This window comes from Gymnoscopelus microlampas (assembly GCF_963454915.1).
Source record: "Gymnoscopelus microlampas genome assembly, chromosome: 6".
In the NCBI taxonomy this organism is placed as follows: domain Eukaryota; kingdom Metazoa; phylum Chordata; class Actinopteri; order Myctophiformes; family Myctophidae; genus Gymnoscopelus; species Gymnoscopelus microlampas.
This window is the reverse complement of record NC_139943.1, coordinates 57,927,994-57,949,341: the sequence shown is the minus strand read 5'-3', so window position 1 is coordinate 57,949,341 and position 21,348 is coordinate 57,927,994. Positions and strand designations below refer to the sequence as shown.

The window sequence follows — 21,348 nt, the reverse complement described above, 5'->3', positions numbered from 1 at the left end:
TGCTCAGGGACAAATTTAATTTCATCGACACATTTGCTGGCCTGGCCTGGAATCGTACCTGGGGCAACCAGGGCCTCTGGCTCCCTAGGTGGGCTCACTAACCACTCAGCTATGGCCACAGTACAGACTGAGCCATTGGATAGACAGAATTGGATTTCATATGTGGTAAGTTATCATACAGCATGGGTTGCTTATTATATACATACAAGCTCATAACGCGTCACATTGTAGATCGGCTGTATGTGGTTACTGTAGGTGTTGTATTAATAATTATACATCTGCAAAGTAACAAGTAATTAAAGCAGTCATCTGCTGTAATTGTAGTAGAGTAGAGTAGTAAAGTAAAAGTACCTAAAAATTGTACTGTGCATGTGGCAGGTGTGATTGGTGATGAGTGAGAGCAGGTGAGAGGGGTGGATCCAATCCATGGGAATAGGGGGAATTCCAAATGATGATCACCTCAACGCATTGTTGGGGACAGGGATCGAACCAGCGACCTATGGATTCACAGGCTGCCTCTCTTCTCATTGAGCTAAAGATATGGCCTCCCTGATGGTGTCTGTTGATATCTATAGGTTTTTCCGTCCTATAGGTTCTTCCGGTGTGAGATTGTAGATCAGCTATTTTCACAAGAAAGTATGTCATACATAAAAAACAACTACTCTCAAAAGCATTTCGTGTTATTGTCTAAACATTGCACATGTCTGAATTAACAGGGTCATGTTTTGTACAATGCAATTTAAATGTGAACTGTAATAAGTGGGATTCGAACCAGGGACCTTTGGCACATGAGACTCACACTCTACTGGTGGAGCTATCCAATACACAGCCTTAGACAGTGAAAAGGGAGAATCCAACAAAACAAAACAAAAGCGTGAATGAAGTACGTCATACATTGAAAATAACTACTTTCAAGTATTCATTTCTCGTCATCTTTAACAATTGCACGTGTATTCATTGATATAGTCATGTTGTGTGCAATGCAATTATAATTAAGTCTACCTGAGGTGGGATTCGAACCGGCTACCCTATGGTTTCAAGGCAGATGATTAAGCGATCAAGCTATTGAACCAACACACCTGAACCTGTGAAAAAGGGCCTCAAACGTGTATTTGACACAGTTTCATGCAAATTGCTCAGAAATCCTGGATTTAAATGTTTTTCAAACTGCTCAAAATTGCAGACAATCTAAGGGCAGAGCTTACTGGTCAAAGTGATACATGTGTTCCTCATGAGTCAAGGCACATGTGTAAGCAGGTTTAACGGCTGTCGGCCAAACGAGGCATGACTTTTGCCTGTTTAAAGTTTGCATTTTCAAAAAATTGCTATAGCGCCCCCCTTTGACCAATTGGAGTAAGATTGGTTTCAGTGATACTTGGAAGGACCCTCTACAATATTGCAAAGTGTCAAACAAATGTGAGTCTGCATGTATGTGTTAGGGGCAGATGAATAATTTAAAAAAAGCTGCAATTTTCATTGGCTTATAAAAGCTTAACGTTTTCACTTATGGAAAATCCGCTAAGTTACGTTTGTCGGCATTGGTCCAAAGTTCATGTGTATACAGTTTCGTACAGATTGCTCATAAATCCCAGGAGAAGTGATTTTTTTACTGCTTTTTACTGCTTTTCATAGAATTCGAAATGGTGGGAGATCTAAAGGTCAGAGGTCAAAAGTCAGAGTGTGAAAGTTGTTAGGCATGAGGAGACGCATGTGTGTATCGAAGTTTCATGGCTGTAGGTCGAACAGGGCATGAGCTGTACCTGTTCAAAGTTGGCATATTTCAATTGAGTGCTACAGCGCCACCCTTTGGCCAATGTTTGTGAGTTTCGGGTTTTCGCCGTTTGGCATAGCCCTCTACCATATTGCCGAATTTCATAAAAAGTGACCACGCGGTTAGGCCAGAACTGGCAAAACCGGCGGAAGATCATGAATTCTTACAGATGTAATAGGGTTCGAAGCCTGATAGGCTCTCGAAACCTAATTAAAGCATTGATACAAACGTTGTCGCTTGGTGCACCTACGGTCGCCAGGAGAGTGGAATCGCTGTCTGAAGATGTATCCCAGCAAGTTTTCAAAGACTTGTCAAACTGTGAATACTTTTCACTTCAATTTGATGAGTCCACTGATGCCACTGACACAGCCCAGCTAATTGTGTTTGTTGTTTGAATGTTTTTTGCCGATTTTACCATCAAAGAGGAATTTCTTGCCCTTATTCCGTTGAAGCAAAGGACCCGGGGTGAGGATGTGTACAACGCATTCAAGGATTACGTGCGTGAGTACAAGATTCCCATTCATAAAATCGTATCGATGACAACAGACGGGGATTTGTTTCACTGTGCAGAAAAGACGAAGATTTTCCGCCGTTTGTAAACTACCACTGCGTGATACATCAGCAGGCACTGGCTGCTAAAGCAATTGACATGTCACATGTGATGACTGTTGTTGTTAAAATAATCAACTCAATCCGTGCAAAAGCGCTACAGCACCGGTTATTTAAAGGGTCAGGACACCCCGCCTCTTCATTTATTTTATCAGAATCGAGAAATGAAAAGAAACCAAAAATGTGGGCGTGGTTATCCGTTGTTGGGTGGGAGGGGCGGAGTGGAGCGACGTACATATCATTATATTCTGAATCGAGCCACAGAAAAGCTGACCGCACCGAAAATGCGACTTCTAAAACAAAAATCAAAACTAGCTGTTGCAGGTGAAAAAATAATAAAGATTTCGCAACTACATGGCATATTTACCCCTAAAAAAATAAAAGTCCTTTACAAAAAAACGTCAGGTATTAGTATCCAGTGTCTAATTATTTTCATGCCGTGCTGTGAGCACTTTCGCCGGCTATGACTGCTGTCTTTCATCCGGTCGAAACACGGAGCGGAGGTCCCGGTCTGGAGCACCTGTTAGGAGGATGGCGCTGTTGTTTCAGCATGACGTCTCTCCACCTCCACAACCACACACACCCAGACACACCCACCCTCTTCCTCTCTCTCTCTCACGCACACGCACACGCACGCACACACACACACACACACACACACACGCACGCACGCGCGCGCCCGAAGTTCACATGCACGGTTACTGCAATGGAGAATTCAATGGAGAACGCGATGGACAGTGACACTGAATCTTTCAGAACAGAAGCCTCTGTTGAGGTGGAGGACTTCTCACCTCCTCCATCTCCCGAAGATTCATCTCATGATGAAGTGGAAGATTTCTCCCCCCCTGGATCTCCCGGAGGGAATTCAGGGGGGGAGAATGAGATGAATCAACGTGTTGGTGGAGCAGGTCCACCATTACCCTATCAGTTTGAACCCCTAGCTTCAGGCTCAGCTATGGAGGAAGAGGATGGAGCCGTCGGAGGTGAAGCTTTGCCGTCTGACTGGCGCATGGGTGACAAAAAATGGTAAATAAACTTCACTTTGTGGTCAACTATTTCGTCCTGCTCATATATAGGCTAAAAAATACCGACATAATCAACTTGGTAAATTAATGTCACTAAACTTTATCTAGTAAGAGTGTCAGTGTGCCCTCAACCACCTCAAGTTTTGTTCCCTACCTATGTGAATGCACTTGTAAGTCGCTTTGGATAAAAGCGTCTGCTAAAAAAGTGGTTCTCAACCTTTTCAGGGCCGCGACCCCCCAAAATAATCATATTTGAACTGGGGACCCCCCAAAATAATCATATTTGAACTGGGGACCCCCCAAAATAATCATATTTGAACTGGGGACCCCCCAAAATAATCATATTTTTTCGAACTGGGGACCCCCCTCCCCTGACAAGCACTTGGAGTTGAGGCATTAGGTTACATTAGTTTGACTCGGTTCCACAGATAAATATTTTTTAAATATCCGATCTACAAGCTCACAATGCCTGGCAATGCTGAGTGAGCTTGTAGATCGGCTATTTTCACACTTTTGGCGTCTTTATTATATTATTTGAAACATATGCCAATGTTTGATAGTTTGTTGATTACTTATGATGCAGTAATGGTCTTTTTTCATTCAATTCTTTCAATATTTCAAAATTAGGGGTCCCGACCCACAGGTTGAGAACCACTGTGCTAAATGACTGTAATGTAATGTAATGTCTATATCTGTTCCACCAGGTGTACATGTGGCAACTGTGAAATTCTGTCCCCCAGAGAGAATGTGTGCTGCAGAGAGGTGGCCAAGGTAAGGTCCCCTTACTTCTCTATACAGAAGCATTGTTACAAAACTACACCCTAAAGCAGTGGTGGGGGCTTATGGCCACAAAAGTAATCAACAAAGTATACATTAAAACTGGTCAAACCTCGACCAAATTGTCAAATATAAGAAAGAGGCAAACATTTAGAAAATAGCTGATCTACAAGCTCACAATGCCTTGCGAGGTGTTGTGAGCTTGTAGATCTGCTATTTTCACAATATCTATCTGTTGAGACATCTAAATCGAATGCCTAAACCCCTACAATTCCATGTGCTCGTCAGGGTGGGGGGTCCCATATTCAGAAATGATTTTAAAAAATGGGGGGGGGGGGGGGTTCACAGGCTGAAAAGGTTGAGAACCGCTGCCCTAAAGCATCACATAATTATGCCCAGCCAGCTATACCCCCATGACCTGAATACTGTACTGTCAACATAATCCATATATGTTTGGAGTATAATAGTAGGCCAACTAATTTTGTATCATAATAGGTAATTGAAACGTAGTATATTATCAATGACCAAAAACATGTCTTTCCAAATACAGGTCATGATCAGATGTGCTCAGGTTGGGGGGGTACAGTGTATGACAGTCCACCCAGGGTTTGAGGCTGTAACCCTGAATCCCTTCGTGCTGCAGGCTGTATATGGCACCTACCTGCATCATCATGGAGAGATGGAGGACCCCATTTTAAACAAGTTAGTACATATTGTGTGCCCGTCAAAGAGCAATACATTTATTCAGTGTAATATTGTAGACAAATAGCCATTTAACACTAAACCTCTTTCTCTTTTTTCTGCAGCTGTTACAGGCACCTGGGATACAGGAACTTTGTGCGTTGGTGTTGGGGTTACCTGGGCGACAAAGTCAGAGTTGTCCTCCCCTCCTGTGTGGTGACCCGCATCAGACAAGAATTCCCTAAATCTCCCGATTCACAGTATCGCGGTTTTCTGCCCCCTCTTGGATTTCAATAAATGATTGGTAAATTACTCTTCAGCATGGTTCACTGTCAATTCATTACCAAAAAATATTCCTGTTTTACATTCATTGGTAGAATACGTTCCCACACTAGTGATGTCTGTAAAGAAACCATAGCTAGTATATTTCATTTAAAACCTTTATGCTCGAGACGCACTGAGGTTACCATAATTTACAGTGACTTCCGAGCATATATAAAAAACATCAGTGAGACAGCTACATTACTAAAAGGTATGAAAGTGAAATACTAAGTAGATTAAAAACATGCTATGAAAGAATGATAACCCACATTTTTTAAATATTACTATAAGAAATGTAAGTGTTTCAATTAGTCCCTCCTGAGCAGATTATTTTTTAATTGTGGTCGTATAACATTTCAGTTAGTCAAGTTTTGATGTCCTTATGTTAGGAATGTGCTGCTTTCTATTCAGTAACACATTAGTCTTCAACAGGGGGTCCTCTTTGTCAACTTATTTTTTTACATTACCACTTGAACCCTAGCATTCCTATTCTGGAGGGAACATTAGCAGAAAATATCATATGTACAAGCTATTTTTGGTGAAGACATTTGGTGTAAAGGGGGAAAAGAACAGACCAAGTACAGAGCCAAAGTTCAAGTTTACTCAGTAATGAGGTAATGTCTGCAAATGCACATGAATCCAACATACAGACGAAAAACATTCATTTACACAACACGGATGATAGTGCTGTCAAACAAGTCTGAATGAGTATGAATCTATGAAAAGTTAAATCTGTAACACAATTGTATACAATATGTAGTAGGGGGTCCCCTGCTTCATCTCTTTCTCAGCTAAGGGGTCCTTGGTCTGAAAAACATTGAAAACCCCTGCAGTAACAGACTAACACAAAACTACAGTAAGGGTCCCTGTCAATTCCATGATGACCTCAGACATGTAGACCTCTGTGGGGGCCTCTGGTGGGTCTCAGACAGCTTCAGAGAGAAAGATGAGGCTGACCGTGGCCTATGTCAGGCACCTGGAAATGATGGCGAGTTCACCGATACGGGCGGCGTGACAGCGGAGCCAGCAACACTGTAGAGCTCTGGACCCTAATGCAGGACAGTAAAATAAGTATTAAAATAGCTCTATATTGTGAGTAGTCATTGCTATAGAGCAGTGGTTTTCAAAGTGAGGTCCGCTTCCAGGGGGTCCCCAGCCAAATTAATCGGTAGGAACCAAAATGACCCTTATGAGTCTGTAAGTGAGAGTGTAATGGGTCCATTTGGTTCCATTTGTACACTCAGAGTTAAATGAACACTGATGATGATACTGCATGATGATGATGATACTGCAATGTAGATTGGGGGTCCCCGAGATCAAAATGGTATCAAATGGGGGTCCATGGCCTAATGCATATTCCATGGTTTCCATGGCCTAATGCATATCTAACTTCAAGGGGTCCTTGAAATTAAAATTAAAATGGTTGAGACCCCGGTATATATTTTTAACTGGGGGCCCGTGGGCTATTATGTGTCAATTTGAGGGTCCTTGACGCAAAAAAGTTTGAGAACCACTGCTATAGAGTGTTTGTTCAGAATCAGAGCAGGGTCTCCTTATCACTCCAGGTCTAATTTGTTTTAGGTCTAATTTTTCTAAGGTTAATTTTAAGGTCGGGATAACTATTTCATCCAATCTGAAAGAACTACACTACAACATTGAATCTGATAAATGGGGTTTCTCCTGATAGATGAAATTTGTATCTCACCTGAAAATGTATTTTATACTAAAGAGCTGGAAAGACGGAGAGACCCCTGTTGAAAAAACACTATAACAATGATTTCTATCACAATATAGAGCTGAGTATCATTTGCACCTTAGCCATTTGAAAGAAAGAAGCGTGATGAGTGTCGAGCCACAGCCTCTTGTTTGTCTGGTTGGTAGAACTGGGTACAAAGGTGATCAGGAACCGGTATCTGCCTGAGGAGGTCCTGGTAGGTCTCAGGCTGGTCCAGCAGATCATTGAAAACCAGATCCTGCAGCTTGTCAATGTATTCTGCAGTAGGAGAAAGATAATGTGAAAATGTGCAATATCTAGGTAATATAATGAGGGGTTGCTAGTTTTGCCACTATGAAAATACAAATACTTACTAAATGTGGGATTTGTCTTCAAGGGTCGCACTGCGTAGTCCCCCTGCTTGTACCGTGGGTACAGGATGTGCCATCTGAGCTCACCATCACTGGTTGTTGCTTGAAGCCGCTTGCCGTTCTCGTTGTAGTGAATGGCTGCCAACTGAGTTCTAAAATAGGACAAGACACATGTATTAAGTGCGATGTAAGAAACATTTTCACCCGTCTTGCATATCAAAAATGTTATTATTGTTATGTTATGTTATTCAATTCTCTTCGCCGAAAATAGCTCATTGGAAAACAATGTTGTCTTGTGTTGTACAATATGTACAAATAGGGATGCTACAGTATGTAATGTAACGGGATAGGGACGCTAGTGTTCATGTGGTTTAAAAGTTATTGAGAGGGGCCATATGGAGGCTATTCACAAAAAAATAATCACTGTAAAATCATCACTGAAGTAGTGCATACAATTCCAAATTTAAAAACAAAATATAGCTGCAAGCAGCAATGAGCGGTTTCGAGAATAATGGCAGACTGGCAGACTGTGACAGAGTGGCAGACTGGCAGACTGGCAGACTTTGACAGAGTGGCAGACTGGCAGACTGGCAGACTGTGACAGAGTGGCAGACTGGCAGACTGTGACAGACTGTGGCAGACTGGCAGACCGGCAGACAGACTGTGGCAGACTGGCAGACAGACAGACAGACAGTGACAGAGTGGCAGACTGGCAGACTGTGACAGACTGGCAGACTGGCAGACTGTGACAGAGTGGCAGACAGACAAACAGACAGACTGTGACAGAGTGGCAGAGTGGCAGACTGGCAGACAGACAGACAGTGACAGAGTGGCAGACTGGCAGACTGGCAGACAGACAGACTGGCAGACTGGCAGACAGACAGACAGTGACAGAGTGGCAGACTGGCAGACAGACAGACAGACAGACTGTGACAGAGTGGCAGACTGGCAGACAGACAGACAGACAGTGACAGAGTGGCAGACTGGCAGACAGACAGACAGTGACAGAGTGGCAGACTGGCAGACAGACAGACTGTGACAGAGTGACAGAGTGGCAGACTGGCAGACTGGCAGACAGACAGACAGACAGACAGACAGACAGACAGTGACAGAGTGGCAGACTGGCAGACAGACAGACAGTGACAGAGTGGCAGACTGGCAGACAGACAGACAGTGGCAGAGTGGCAGAGAGAGAGAGAGAGAGAGAGAGAGAGAGAGAGAGAGAGAGAGAGAGAGAGAGAGAGAGAGAGAGGCAGTGAGAAAGAGAGGCAGTAAGAGAGAGAGCGAGAGAGAAGAAGTGAACATGCATTAATTAACAAAGTCATGATTTTTGTTCAGTAAATTATATTTGGACCGGTTAAATTGGGGTTTGAACCAGGGACCTATAGACTTGTGGGTAGACAGTGTAAAGGATAAGGATAATTCCAGGTCCGTTCATGAAAGTCCTTGCGGTCTTGTTTCCAATGAGGGCCTGTGAGCATTTAAGGGTTAAGAGTCTTGCTCAGGGACAAATTTCATTTCATCGACACATTTGCTGGCCTGGCCTGGAATCGTACCTGGGGCAACCAGGGCCTCTGGCTCCCTAGGTGGGCTCACTAACCACTCAGCTATGGCCACAGTACAGACTGAGCTATTGGATAGACAGAATTGGATTTCATATGTGGTAAGTTATCATACAGCATGGGTTGCTTATTATATACATACAAGCTCATAACGCGTCACATTGTAGATCGGCTGTATGTGGTTACTGTAGGTGTTGTATTAATAATTACATCTGCAAAGTAACAAGTAACTAAAGCTGTCATCTGCTGTAATTGTAGTAGAGTAGAGTAGTAAAGTAAAAGTACCTAAAAATTGTACTGTGCATGTGGCAGGTGTGATTGGTGATGAGTGAGAGCAGGTGAGAGGGGTGGATCCAATCCATGGGAATAGGGGGAATTCCAAATGATGATCACCTCAACGCATTGTTGGGGACAGGGATCGAACCAGCGACCTATGGATTCACAGGCTGCCTCTCTTCTCATTGAGCTAAAGATATGGCCTCCCTGATGGTGTCTGTTGATATCTATAGGTTTTTCCGTCCTATAGGTTCTTCCGGTGTGAGATTGTAGATCAGCTATTTTCACAAGAAAGTATGTCATACATAAAAAACAACTACTCTCAAAAGCATTTCATGTTATTGTTTAAAAATTGCACATGTCTGAATTAACAGGGTCATGTTTTGTACAACGCAATTTAAATGTAAACTCTGACGAGTGGGGTTTGAACCATGGACCTCTGGCACATGAGACTAACAGTGTATTGATCAAGCTATTCAATGCACAGCCTTAGTCAGTGAAAAAGGAGAATCCAACAAAACAAAACAAAAGAGGGAATGAAGTACGTCATACATTGAAAATAACTACTCTCAATAAGCATTTCATTTATCAATTGCATGTTTATTCATTGATACAATCATGTTGTGTGCAATGCAATTGAGTTGAAGTCTGCATGACGTGGGATTTGAACCGGCGACTCTGCGGTATCAAGGCAGATGATTAAGCCATTGGGCCAACAGACCTGTACTAGTGAAAAGGGAGTTCACACACATGACACACTTTAACGCAAATTGCTCACAAATCCTTGCTTTAAATGTTTTTCAAACTGCTCAATATATTTCGGAATGGAAACTAGTGGAAAATAGTCGATCTACAAGCTCACAACGCGTTGCTATCTAAAAAGGTGTGAGATTGTAGATCGGCTATTTTCACAAGAAAGTATGTCATACATAAAAAACAACTACTCTCAAAAGCATTTTGTGTTATTGTCTAAACATTGCACATGTCTGAATTAACAGGGTCATGTTTTGTACAATGCAATTTAAATGTGAACTGTAATAAGTGGGATTTGAACCAGGGACCTTCGGCACATGAGACTCACACTCTACTGGTGGAGCTATCCAATACACAGCCTTAGACAGTGAAAAGGGAGAGTCCAACAAAACAAAACAAAAGCGCGAATGAAGTACGCCATACATTGAAAATAACTACTTTCAAGTATGCATTTCTCGTCATCTTTAACAATTGCACATGTATTCATTGATATAGTCATGTTGTGTGCAATGCAATTATAATGAAGTCTACCTGAGGTGGGATTCGAACCGGCTACCCTATGGTTTCAAGGCAGATGATTAAGCGATCAAGCTATTGAACCAACACACCTGAACCTGTGAAAAAGGGCCTCAAACATGTATTTGACACAGTTTCACGCAAATTGCTCAGAAATCCTGGATTTAAATGTTTTTCAAACTGCTCAAAATTGCCGACAATCTAAGGGCAGAGCTTACTGGTCAAAGTGATACATGTGTTCCTCATGAGTCAAGGCACATGTGTAAGCAGGTTTAACGGCTGTCGGCCAAACGAGGCATGACTTTTGCCTGTTTAAAGTTTGCATTTTCAAAAAATTGCTATAGCGCCCCCCTTTGACCAATTGGAGTAAGATTGGTTTCAGTGATACTTGGAATGACCCTCTACAATATTGCAAAGTGTCAAACAAATGTGAGTCTGCATGTATGTGTTAGGGGCAGATGAATAATTGTCATAAAACATGCAATTTTCATTGGCTTATAAAAGCTTAACGTTTTCACTTATGGAAAATCCGCTTGCTTAGTTCTGTCGGCATTGGTCCAAAGTTCATGTGTAGACAGTTTCGTACAGATTGCTCAAAAATCCCAGGAGGAGTTTGATTTTTACTGCTTTTTACTGCTTTTCATAGAATTCGAAATGGTGGGAGATCTAAAGGTCAGAGGTCAAAAGTCAAACAGTGAAAGTTGTTAGGCATGAGGAGACGCATGTGTGTATCAAAGTTTCATGGCTGTAGGTCAAACAGGGCATGAGCTGTACCTGTTCAAAGTTGGCATTTTCAATTGAGTGCTACAGCGCCACCCTTTGGCCAATGGTTGTGAGTTTCGGGTTTTCGCCGTTTGGCATAGCCCTCTACCATATTGCCGAATTTCATAAAAAGTGACCACGCGGTTAGGCCAGAACTGGCAAAAACGGCGGAAGAATAATAATAGTGAAAGCCAAGGAATGCAATAAGGCTTCGAAGCCTTACAGGCTCTCGAAACCTTAATAATAGTGAAAGTGTAGAGATGTAATAGCTTTCGAAGCCTGATGGCTCTCGAAACCTAATTAACAATTGCACATGTATTCATTGATACAGTCATGTTGTGTGCAATGCAATTATAATGAATTCTACATGACGTGGGATTCGAACCAGGAACCCTGTGGTTTCAAGGCAGATGATTAAGCCATTGGGCCAACAGACCTGTACTAGTGAAAAGGGAGTTTACACACATGACACACTTTCACGCAAATTGCTCAGAAATCCTTGGTTTAAATGTTTTTCAAACTGCTCAATATATTTCGGAATGGAAACTAGTGGAAAATAGTCGATCTACAAGCTCACAACGCGTTGCTATCTAAAAAGGTGTGAGATTGTAGATCGGCTATTTTCACAAGAAAGTATGTCATACATAAAAAACAACTACTCTCAAAAGCATTTTGTGTTATTGTCTAAACATTGCACATGTCTGAATTAACAGGGTCATGTTTTGTACAATGCAATTTAAATGTGAACTGTAATAAGTGGGATTCGAACCAGGGACCTTTGGCACATGAGACTCACACTCTACTGGTGGAGCTATCCAATACACAGCCTTAGACAGTGAAAAGGGAGAATCCAACAAAACAAAACAAAAGCGCGAATGAAGTACGTCATACATTGAAAATAACTACTTTCAAGTATTCATTTCTCGTCATCTTTAACAATTGCACATGTATTCATTGATATAGTCATGTTGTGTGCAATGCAATTATAATTAAGTCTACCTGAGGTGGGATTCGAACCGGCTACCCTATGGTTTCAAGGCAGATGATTAAGCGATCAAGCTATTGAACCAACACACCTGAACCTGTGAAAAAGGGCCTCAAACATGTATTTGACACAGTTTCATGCAAATTGCTCAGAAATCCTGGATTTAAATGTTTTTCAAACTGCTCAAAATTGCAGACAATCTAAGGGCAGAGCTTACTGGTCAAAGTGATACATGTGTTCCTCATGAGTCAAGGCACATGTGTAAGCAGGTTTAACGGCTGTCGGCCAAACGAGGCATGACTTTTGCCTGTTTAAAGTTTGCATTTTCAAAAAATTGCTATAGCGCCCCCCTTTGACCAATTGGAGTAAGATTGGTTTCAGTGATACTTGGAAGGACCCTCTACAATATTGCAAAGTGTCAAACAAATGTGAGTCTGCATGTATGTGTTAGGGGCAGATGAATAATTTAAAAAAAGCTGCAATTTTCATTGGCTTATAAAAGCTTAACGTTTTCACTTATGGAAAATCCGCTTGGTTACGTCTGTCGGCATTGGTCCAAAGTTCATGTGTATACAGTTTCGTACAGATTGCTCATAAATCCCAGGAGGAGTAGGCTTTTTACTGCTTTTTACTGCTTTTCATAGAATTCGAAATGGTGGGAGATCTAAAGGTCAGAGGTCAAAAGTCAAACAGTGAAAGTTGTTAGGCATGAGGAGACGCATGTGTGTATCGAAGTTTCATGGCTGTAGGTCGAACAGGGCATGAGCTGTACCTGTTCAAAGTTGGCATTTTCAATTGAGTGCTACAGCGCCACCCTTTGGCCAATGGTTGTGAGTTTCGGGTTTTCGCCGTTTGGCATAGCCCTCTACCATATTGCCGAATTTCATAAGAAGTGACCAGGCGGTTAGGCCAGAACTGGCAAAAACGGCGGAAGAATAATAATAATAAATATAGCTGCAAGCAGCAATTAGCGGTTTCGAGAATAATGGCAGACTGGCAGACTGTGACAAGAGTGGCAGACTGGCAGACTGGCAGACTTTGACAGAGTGGCAGACTGGCAGACTGGCAGACTTTGACAGAGTGGCAGACTGGCAGAGTGGCAGACTGTGACAGAGTGGCAGACTGGCAGACTGGCAGACTGTGACAGACTGTGGCAGAATGGCAGACTGGCAGACAGACAGACTGTGGCAGACTGGCAGACTGGCAGACAGACAGACAGACAGTGACAGAGTGGCAGACTGTGACAGACTGGCAGACTGGCAGACTGTGACAGAGTGGCAGACAGACAAACAGACAGACTGTGACAGAGTGGCAGAGTGGCAGACTGGCAGACAGACAGACAGTGACAGAGTGGCAGACTGGCAGACTGGCAGACTGTGGCAGACTGGCAGACTGGCAGACAGACAGACAGTGACAGAGTGGCAGACTGGCAGACAGACAGACAGACAGACTGTGACAGAGTGGCAGACTGGCAGACAGACAGACAGACAGTGACAGAGTGGCAGACTGGCAGACAGACAGACAGTGACAGAGTGGCAGACAGGCAGACAGACAGACTGTGACAGAGTGACAGACTGGCAGACTGGCAGACAGACAGACAGACAGACAGACAGACAGACAGACAGTGACAGAGTGGCAGACTGGCAGACAGACAGACAGTGACAGAGTGGCAGACAGGCAGAGAGAGAGAGAGAGAGAGAGAGAGAGAGAGAGAGAGAGAGAGAGAGAGAGAGAGAGAGAGAGAGCAAAGTGCACATGTCTGAATTAACAGGGTCATGTTTTGCATAATGCAATTTAAATGTAAACTGTGACAAGTGGGGTTTGAGCCGTGGACCTTTGGCACATGAGACTAACACTGTATTGATCAAGCTATTCAATCCACAGCCTTGGTCAGTGAGAAGGGAGAATCCAACAAAACAAAACAAAACAAAAGAGGGAATGAAGTACATCATACATTGAAAACAACTACTCTCAATAAGTGTTTCATTTAACAATTGCATGTTTATTCATTGATACAGTCATGTTGTGTGTAATGCAATTGAGTTGAGGTCTGCATGAGGTGAGATTTGAACCGGCGACGCTCTGGTATCAAGGCAGATGATTAAGCCATTGGGCCAACAGACCCGAACTGATGAAAAGGGAGTTCACACACATGACACACTTTCACGCAAATTGCTCAGAAATACTGGATTTAAATGTTTTTCAAACTGCTCAAAATTGCAGACAATCTAAGGGCGGAGTTTACTGGTTAACAATTGCACATGCATTCATTGATACAGTCATGTTGTGTGCAATGCAATTATAATGAATTCTACATGACGTGGGATTCGAACCAGGAACCCTGTGGTTTCAAGGCAGATGATTAAGCCATTGGGCCAACAGACCTGTACTAGTGAAAAGGGAGTTCACACACATGACACACTTTCACGCAAATTGCTCAGAAATCCTTGGTTTAAATGTTTTTCAAACTGCTCAATATATTTCGGAATGGAAACTAGTGGAAAATAGTTGATCTACAAGCTCACAACGCGTTGCTATCTAAAAAGGTGTGAGATTGTAGATCGGCTATTTTCACAAGAAAGTATGTCATACATAAAAAAAAACTACTCTCAAAAGCATTTCGTGTTATTGTCTAAACATTGCACTTGTCTGAATTAACAGGGTCATGTTTTGTACAATGCAATTTAAATGTGAACTGTAATAAGTGGGATTCGAACCAGGGACCTTCGGCACATGAGACTCACACTCTACTGGTGGAGCTATCCAATACACAGCCTTAGACAGTGAAAAGGGAGAATCCAACAAAACAAAACAAAAGCGCGAATGAAGTACGTCATACATTGAAAATAACTACTTTCAAGTATGCATTTCTCGTCATCTTTAACAATTGCACATGTATTCATTGATATAGTCATGTTGTGTGCAATGCAATTATAATTAAGTCTACCTGAGGTGGGATTCGAACCGGCTACCCTATGGTTTCAAGGCAGATGATTAAGCGATCAAGCTATTGAACCAACACACCTGAACCTGTGAAAAAGGGCCTCAAACATGTATTTGACACAGTTTCATGCAAATTGCTCAGAAATCCTGGATTTAAATGTTTTTCAAACTGCTCAAAATTGCAGACAATCTAAGGGCAGAGCTTACTGGTCAAAGTGATACATGTGTTCCTCATGAGTCAAGGCACATGTGTAAGCAGGTTTAACGGCTGTCGGCCAAACGAGGCATGACTTTTGCCTGTTTAAAGTTTGCATTTTCAAAAAATTGCTATAGCGCCCCCCTTTGACCAATTGGAGTAAGATTGGTTTCAGTGATACTTGGAAGGACCCTCTACAATATTGCAAAGTGTCAAACAAATGTGAGTCTGCATGTATGTGTTAGGGGCAGATGAATAATTTTAAAAAAGCTGCAATTTTCATTGGCTTATAAAAGCTTAACGTTTTCACTTATGGAAAATCCGCTAAGTTACGTCTGTCGGCATTGGTCCAAAGTTCATGTGTATACAGTTTCGTACAGATTGCTCATAAATCCCAGGAGGAGTAGGCTTTTTACTGCTTTTTACTGCTTTTCATAGAATTCGAAATGGTGGGAGATCTAAAGGTCAGAGGTCAAAAGTCAAACAGTGAAAGTTGTTAGGCATGAGGAGACGCATGTGTGTATCGAAGTTTCATGGCTGTAGGTCGAACAGGGCATGAGCTGTACCTGTTCAAAGTTGGCATGTTCAATTGAGTGCTACAGCGCCACCCTTTGGCCAATGGTTGTGAGTTTCGGGTTTTCGCCGTTTGGCATAGCCCTCTACCATATTGCCGAATTTCATAAGAAGTGACCAGGCGGTTAGGCCAGAACTGGCAAAAACGGCGGAAGAATAGTGAAAGTGTAGAGATGTAATAGGGTTCGAAGCCTTACAGGCTCTCGAAACCTAATAATGAAAGTGTAGAGATGTAATAGGGTTCGAAGCCTGATAGGCTCTCGAAACCTAACAAATTCATAGACCATACCTGCACAACATCCCGATGAAGGAAAAAGCAACACTTTTTGGCGCAAACTTCAGGATCATGCTGTGAAAGGACTCTATGGAAGAGGTCTGAAAGTCACAGCTCATCTTCTCCATGTCCTTCAACAGCCTGGGGGCCTTGATGATATCAGCCAACTTTTCACATGCAGCAGTACCTGTCACACAATAAGGATAACTTGGTTTAGTAATAGTTGTAACACAGAAAAACTAAGTAATGTGTAATTTATGTTACCATCATTTTGTGCAAATAAATTGCCAATGTTGCATCAAATAATTGTGTACATACTTGGTTTGAGCCACTGGCCTGGTCACCCACAAGAGGCAAATGGAGGCATTCAGGAAAGTCCTCATCATCGTGTGAGTGAACGTCCTGCACATGATTTGCCACCGACTTCCATTTGGCTACAATTTCCCTACCAGATGACGATGAGGAGCCACACCAATAGAAATGGTTGACCACACTTTTCTTCCAGGGGCCAAGTTCTTTGCAATCCCTCGTTTTTGCAAGAGCATCAATTTTCTTGCCAACTCCTACACATAAAATACAGAGTCATCCTAAATCTTTGGAACAAAGACTCACTGTTGTGGAAGCACAGGTTGAGCATGGTAAATTAGACTAATATGTTTACTGCACATTGCACACTATTCAAGCAAATTATGGATACCTTTTCCCATGTGCCATGGATCGAAGCGGTGGTCAATCTCGGGCTTCGATTTCAGGAACTTCATCACCCCTGAATGCCTGTCAGTAACTATTGATTTAATAGTACTGAGCCCATTCGCTTTCAGGTGGTCAAGACTCTTTATAAGCCCCTCCTTCTCCATCCGCGCGCTATTTCCCACCTCGTTGCTCTGAAATTACAAATCAGAATAGTTTCCATAACTGTAATGACAGATGATGGCATGCATACATTTTAACACTGAGACACTAAACTTGTACCTGAATGAGTTGAATATCAATCATCTTGTTGGCACGAAGATCCATCACACTGTAGGTCCCATATTTGGCACAGTATCCTGGGGGAGGGAGGGGGGATATCAGTTGATCTTTAAAAAATATTTAAAAACATCCATCAAAGGAAGGTCACTATACTGTATACCAGGGCTCTTCAACGTTTTCAGCTCAAGGACCCCCTAGCTGAGAGAGAGTGAAGCAGGGACCCCCTCTATATCGTATAAGAGTATGTTTCAGATTCAACTTTTTTTGTTTACGTGGTTTTCGCTTTTATCCCTCTGTCTACACCGATAGCTCTTTGGCAAGAATAGCCGATCTACAAGCTTGCAGCGAGAGGCATTGTGAGCTTGTGGATCTGCTATTTTTGGCTAAAGTTTTCCTCAGAAATGGGATGCAAGTGTAAAAAATATCCTATCACACAAAGATTTGACGGCCCCCTTGTAGTAACTCTGAGGACCCCCTAGGGGTCCCGGACCCCCTGTTGAAGACCCCTGCTGTATACAGTACATACCGGGAGAGTCACAGCGCATGTCCCCTCCAAGAACAACATCCCCTCTAGCTACGGCCTCTCTGATGGTGTGCCTCTGCTCTTCTGTCCAGTGCCAGTTGATGGCTGGGAAGAGAAATCTTCTCTGGTGCTTGAGGTATGTCGTGTGGCAAATCCCCACGATATGAAATGCCTTCATGAACTACAGTAAAAAACACACACACACACACACACACACACACACACACACACACACACACACACACACACACACACACACACACACAGTTAAAAATATGACACCACAGCACATACTGTACATACAAATAATTTCATCAAACTGCTCTCACCTTTTCTACTTTTAAGAAGGAGGACCCAGTGAAAAGCACTGCTGCAGCCAGCTGTAGGTTTCCAGCTGGTATGTTTTTGGCATACGGCTGACTGTCCCACTGGAAGTGATAATCACAGTGACCACACTTTTGGTCCACATGCAGCAATGTTCCCACCGTCCTGGTTCTCAGAGAACATGATCTTGAGCAGACAGGGCATTTCCTGAACAACTCCATCAAGTTCTCTTCATAGACAATGAATTTTCTCATTGTCTGAGGTGGTGTCTCTATTATTGTGCTATAGAAAACAGGTTTTAAAGATACATTGTTAATTATGTATGTTGCCAGGGTTGTCAAGGAAAATCAAACATTGATGAAGTGAAGGTTTAGAATTAAGTAAAATATAATTTCTCCATGAAAAGTAAAATGATAAATAATTTGAGACCTACCTGTCATTGTAGGCTGAGGAACCCGTCTCCTCTAACCGATAGTCAGGGTCGACCTCTGTTCTTGGCCTTTTGGCAGGAGAGGTGAGTGTAGAGAGGTCAGAAGTGGAGGCTTGAGAGGAAACTGGAGTGGAGGCTGCCAGCGGACTTTGCTGTAGATCTAATATAAGAGTAAAGTCCAACATTATAAAAAGTGAAATGTTGCCTTTATTCATATTTACATGAAAACTGTACACCACCAGGGTACAAAGATTATCTTCAGCTCATTTTGAACCCAGCAGTTAAAATCACAGTCACAGGGTCAGTTACATACTATACAAAGGACAGACAGACAACTATGTGCACTACTGATTGATCTCAAAACAAAACTAAAACATTCTTGCTCAGGTATAGCATGACCCTTCCGTGACCCCAAACATGAATCTGGTTCAAACCATTTCAAGCACAAAATAACATCTTGAAAGCAGTGTTCACTAATAACTCTGCAGTCAGAGACAACAAGGTGTCCATTTAGTAAATGCAGTCCTCAGGTGACATAAAACAATACAATATCACATTATAATTGGAACACTATACCATCAAATATTGTTATACTGATGAAAGTCATAAAGATATTGTGACATATTTTGGCCATATCGCACAGCCCTACCTTGCACAAGTGTTATTGCAGGATCAGTGCTGCACGCTTTGTGTTTGACCCGTCGGATGACTTGAGTACCTATAGTGGAGCAGATTGCTGAAACGATCTTTCACTTGGTGATACAAGCACCGAATTTGGCACACAAGTGCTTCAGAACCTACTCTCTCAGAAAAGTACGAGATCCACTTGAAAAAACAATATGGCCGCCATTTTTCAAGATGGCCGCCATTCAAAGTGGTTTTAAATGGTGTTTGAACTATATTTTGATTGAATAATCCTATTTTGATGGTCTATACATCCAAATATATGTTTTTGAGTAGGTGAAATCCAATTCTGCATTTACAACATTTTAATTATTGGATATTATGATGATACAAATGCTGTGCTGTGCTGTGCTGTGCTGTGCTGTGCTGTGCTGTGCTATACTGTACTGTGCTGTGCTGTACTGGACGGCACTGTAGGCACTGTACGGCACTGTATTATACTGTACTGCACTGTACGGCACTGTACTGTGCTTTACTGGACTGGACTGGACTGTATTATACTGGACTGTACTGTATTGGACTGTAGTACTGTACTGGACTGTACTGTATTATGCTGGACTGGACTGGACTGGACTGCACTTTGGTCATATGGAACCAAACCGTAACAGTTTGGTTCTTCTTTTAGTCCTCACATTTGCAGACACACAACTGTGTACACTTAAGCATGAAGTGGTAGCATTTGCATCGTCCTCGGGATTCAGTCTTTTAGACACATTTTGTCAACTGCTCACAAGTCTGAACAATAGGTGGAGGGATTGTCCAGACCTCTCCATCTTTTTGCCAGCCACAGTTGGCAGGGCTCTCAGTTTGCATTTTGCACACTGTTGCCTGACATGCAGTTTTCTTGCCTTTACCATGAAAAGCTGACACAACTGTCTTTCCACTGGCGTGGAAGGACAGCATGCCACTGGATTTCTCTGGGCCAACAATTACTACCATATCATGAATTGGCAATCACCTAATGGACTGACCCTGGCCAAATTATACCCACATAATTTCTAAGCCTGCACTGACTGCAACAACAAGAATATCTGTGTTGCATGCCTCAATCAACACAGACTTCATTTGTTGCTTGGCTGCATGGAGAGCATGTGTGAAGATGCTGGAGTCAGCTTCTTCGTGGTTGCAAGGACTTAAGCCTTCAAGGCTGATGAGTTTGTTTGTCTCCCGCGCTGGCACATCCTGTCAATTCAGGTGCGGCAATCTAACTACAATACTACAACAAACTAAACTTGTAGTTGAGATATATACAGGGGCTTATTAGCATTTGGGACATTAACGTATACTACAGTACAAACTACAATGAGTACACCACTACAACAGTTAGTAAACTACACCTACAGCTAGTACACTACAAGCCGACACTGAACCCCATGCTGAGTCTCACAGCAGTGATGTCACCAGTGTGCCCGGGTTGTGCTTTGACGTCACTCTTATAAAAAATGACAAACCAATAGAGCTTGACCACAGCATTTCAATGAATGATCATGGATGTTTCCCTTCAACTTAATGCAATATCTGTGATCAGACAGCTTCCGAAAATGCTCATTTTGAGTCACGTAATAACCGCCATCTTGAAAACTGGCGGCCATATTGGAATTCAATTGACACTATTGAGTTCTTCCAGTCAGAATACATTCATTTTGATGTTTGGATCATTAATACATTTGTCTTCATTCAAGTTTTACTTCAAAAAACATTTATTTTGCATTTGATGAGGCGGCCATCTTGAAAACTGGCGGCCATCTTGGATTGTCAGCTGGATCTCGTACTTTTCTTAGATAGTACATCCTGGACATCATTTGTGCCAATTTTGGTGCTTGTATCACCAAGTGAAAGATTCTGATGGAATATTGACTTAATATGCCCCACTACTATGACAGCAGACATTACAAAAGGGATTACTCACAAATCAAGACATTGGTTATAGCACGAATATGGGGGTTATATGAAGAGAGACATAAACTCACTCTTGCTTCTTCTTTCAGGCTTCTTGCGGTATTGCACACCAATATCCCTCCTGTCAGGAGAGGTTTGACAGCCAACGTCCCTGGAAGCAGGCGTTTCTGTCTGGCATCCCATCTCCTGGCATACCTTAGGCTGTTGTAATTGTAAATACAATTATTGTAAATCACCTGATCAGTTCACACCAAATTATTAATTTGTGAATGACAATGATAGAAGACATGGGTAAATAATACATAAATCAGTTCACAAAAACGAATATTTTGCATCAGATTATTTTTTTTAAATATATATCTATATTTATATATCTATTATAGGTTATATTTTGCATAGTTATATTA

The 21,348-nt window shown here is 42.3% G+C and overlaps 1 protein-coding gene and 1 long non-coding RNA gene across 2 annotated transcripts; both read right to left on the bottom strand.

The window, feature by feature from the left end:
• Positions 1 to 5,792: 5,792 nt before the first annotated feature.
• Positions 5,793 to 7,433, bottom strand: LOC311047264. The gene is made up of 3 exons (XR_014600955.1): positions 7,273 to 7,433; positions 6,998 to 7,177; positions 5,793 to 6,233 (listed from the first exon to the last, which is right to left on the bottom strand). It is a non-coding gene; the product is annotated as an uncharacterized lncRNA (long non-coding RNA).
• Positions 7,434 to 16,111: 8,678 nt separating this feature from the next.
• Positions 16,112 to 21,142, bottom strand: LOC311047079 (uncharacterized protein; the record flags this gene model as incomplete). Its single annotated transcript, XM_084059664.1, has 8 exons — positions 21,013 to 21,142; positions 19,008 to 19,076; positions 18,362 to 18,518; positions 17,608 to 17,785; positions 17,082 to 17,158; positions 16,807 to 16,993; positions 16,454 to 16,672; positions 16,112 to 16,296 (listed from the first exon to the last, which is right to left on the bottom strand). The coding sequence occupies exons 4-8, from the start codon at positions 17,780 to 17,782 to the stop codon at positions 16,112 to 16,114; spliced, it is 843 nt and encodes a 280-aa protein (XP_083915790.1). The 5' UTR covers positions 17,783 to 17,785; positions 18,362 to 18,518; positions 19,008 to 19,076; positions 21,013 to 21,142.
• Between the last annotated feature and the right edge of the window lie 206 nt (positions 21,143 to 21,348).